General features: G+C 31.0%; 1 protein-coding gene across 7 annotated transcripts in view; it reads left to right on the forward strand.

Annotated features, from left to right (window-relative positions):
* LOC122637310 (protein Fe65 homolog) overlaps positions 1-1,107 on the forward strand; it is a 108,117-nt gene extending 107,010 nt beyond the window's left edge. For 5 of the 7 annotated variants that reach the window (XM_043829336.1, XM_043829337.1, XM_043829339.1 and 2 more), the window contains 2 exons: positions 257-427; positions 657-1,107. In XM_043829336.1, the coding sequence (XP_043685271.1) occupies positions 257-406 (150 nt within the window). In that variant the 3' untranslated portion in view covers positions 407-427; positions 657-1,107. Of the gene's footprint in view, positions 1-256; positions 487-656 lie in introns of all 7 variants that reach the window. The other 2 variants (XR_006329217.1, XR_006329218.1) reach the window with 2 other exon arrangements.
* Positions 1,108-1,628: the final 521 nt, after the last annotated feature.

Here is a 1,628-nt window from a genome sequence, read left to right on the forward strand (position 1 = left end):
CTGTTAAGTAGGTTTAAATAGACACCCCAATTGATCGTTGGAAATGTACTACTTCTCTATTGTGTACTTAACTGTGATATCAACCGATGTTTGAACAATTCTATGGGACTTGAATTAATCTAACAAATTGACAGTTATTAGAAAAGCAATTGATATCTCTGTCATTATAATACATACATACATACAAACATATATGTAATCCGACTGATCCAACAATTGTAACATAGTCTAATAATGATAATAATCGATTCAATAGCTGAGGTATCAGAAATGTTTGGACGCACATCCCCAAGGATTCAGAAACGCAACTAGCCTGAACACACCGAGTGGTAGGGGATTAGGAGCGACCTTGAAATCGCTCGTTGGTTCTCTCACTGGTCGTAGAAATAAACAAGGCGAATCCTGAGACGAGGCTCTCTCGCTGCAGGTAAATTGCTCGGGCCGACACTGCTCGAGGAGACCACGGGCTCCATCCTAACTCGTAAGGCATGACCATTTATTCTCAAGTCCCAAGATAAGAATACCAATATAATAAAAAAAATTTTTCTTTTTTTTTTTCTTTTTTTTTTTTTTTAAATCAAAATCAGCATACATAAAGTATCGAGCAGGCGTACTTATTAATAATCAATATAAATAATATATTATTTATATTATAGGAACTCTGGCCACTGCCTGCTGAGCGAGAGGTGATCAGACACAGACACCTGCAATCACCTTTGACCTTGAAATATTTCGGAGGTTCACCCCCAAGCGCATCATTGAGGTCCCTCCTATCCCCGTCTTTAGACAGCAGACGTATCCAATTAGCTCGTTGGGAAAGTAATCCCTAAAGGAAAGAGAGAAAAGAAAAACAAGGAAAGAAAATGAACAGAAAAAAAAAAACAAGAAAACCATAAACCCCACACGTAAACAGAATACATACATACGTACATACATACATACATACATATATACATATATATATATACACTCATACACATACACACACACACACACACGAATACACTATTAATCGCAAAAGACGATTAATGATTTGTCGAACGAGTTAATTTTTCATGTAATAATCTCTTTAAAAATTGATATAAAAACGACTGAATCAATCGTGAATTCTCTGCAGAGTGCTATAATCTAATCACACCACAAATTTATATATATATATATATATATATATATATATATATACATATATATATATATATATATATATACATATATATATATATATTAGTGGACATACGCTTAAGTCTATGTCGATATATTATTATGATGTTATGTATATGTATTTGAAATGGATGCAAGCAAAAATACAAAAGGCAAAAAACGAACAAACCGCAAGCAAACAAATAAATAAATAAATAAATAATGAAATAATATTCATAAATATATAAATGACAGCAACAACAACAACAACAACAACAACAACAATAATAATAATAATAATAATAACAATTATAATAATATTAATAATAATAACAACAACAACAACATCAACGTTAACAATAATAAGAAATATGCAGTGTAAGAATTATTGCAATTTTCAAATAGGAAAAATCGTGTGTGCTATTGAAATAATTATATACGACAACAACCACGAAATAAACAAAAAAATGAACAAAAAATATATATAT

This window comes from Vespula pensylvanica, chromosome 25 (genome assembly GCF_014466175.1).
Source record: "Vespula pensylvanica isolate Volc-1 chromosome 25, ASM1446617v1, whole genome shotgun sequence".
In the NCBI taxonomy this organism is placed as follows: Eukaryota; Metazoa; Arthropoda; class Insecta; order Hymenoptera; family Vespidae; genus Vespula; species Vespula pensylvanica.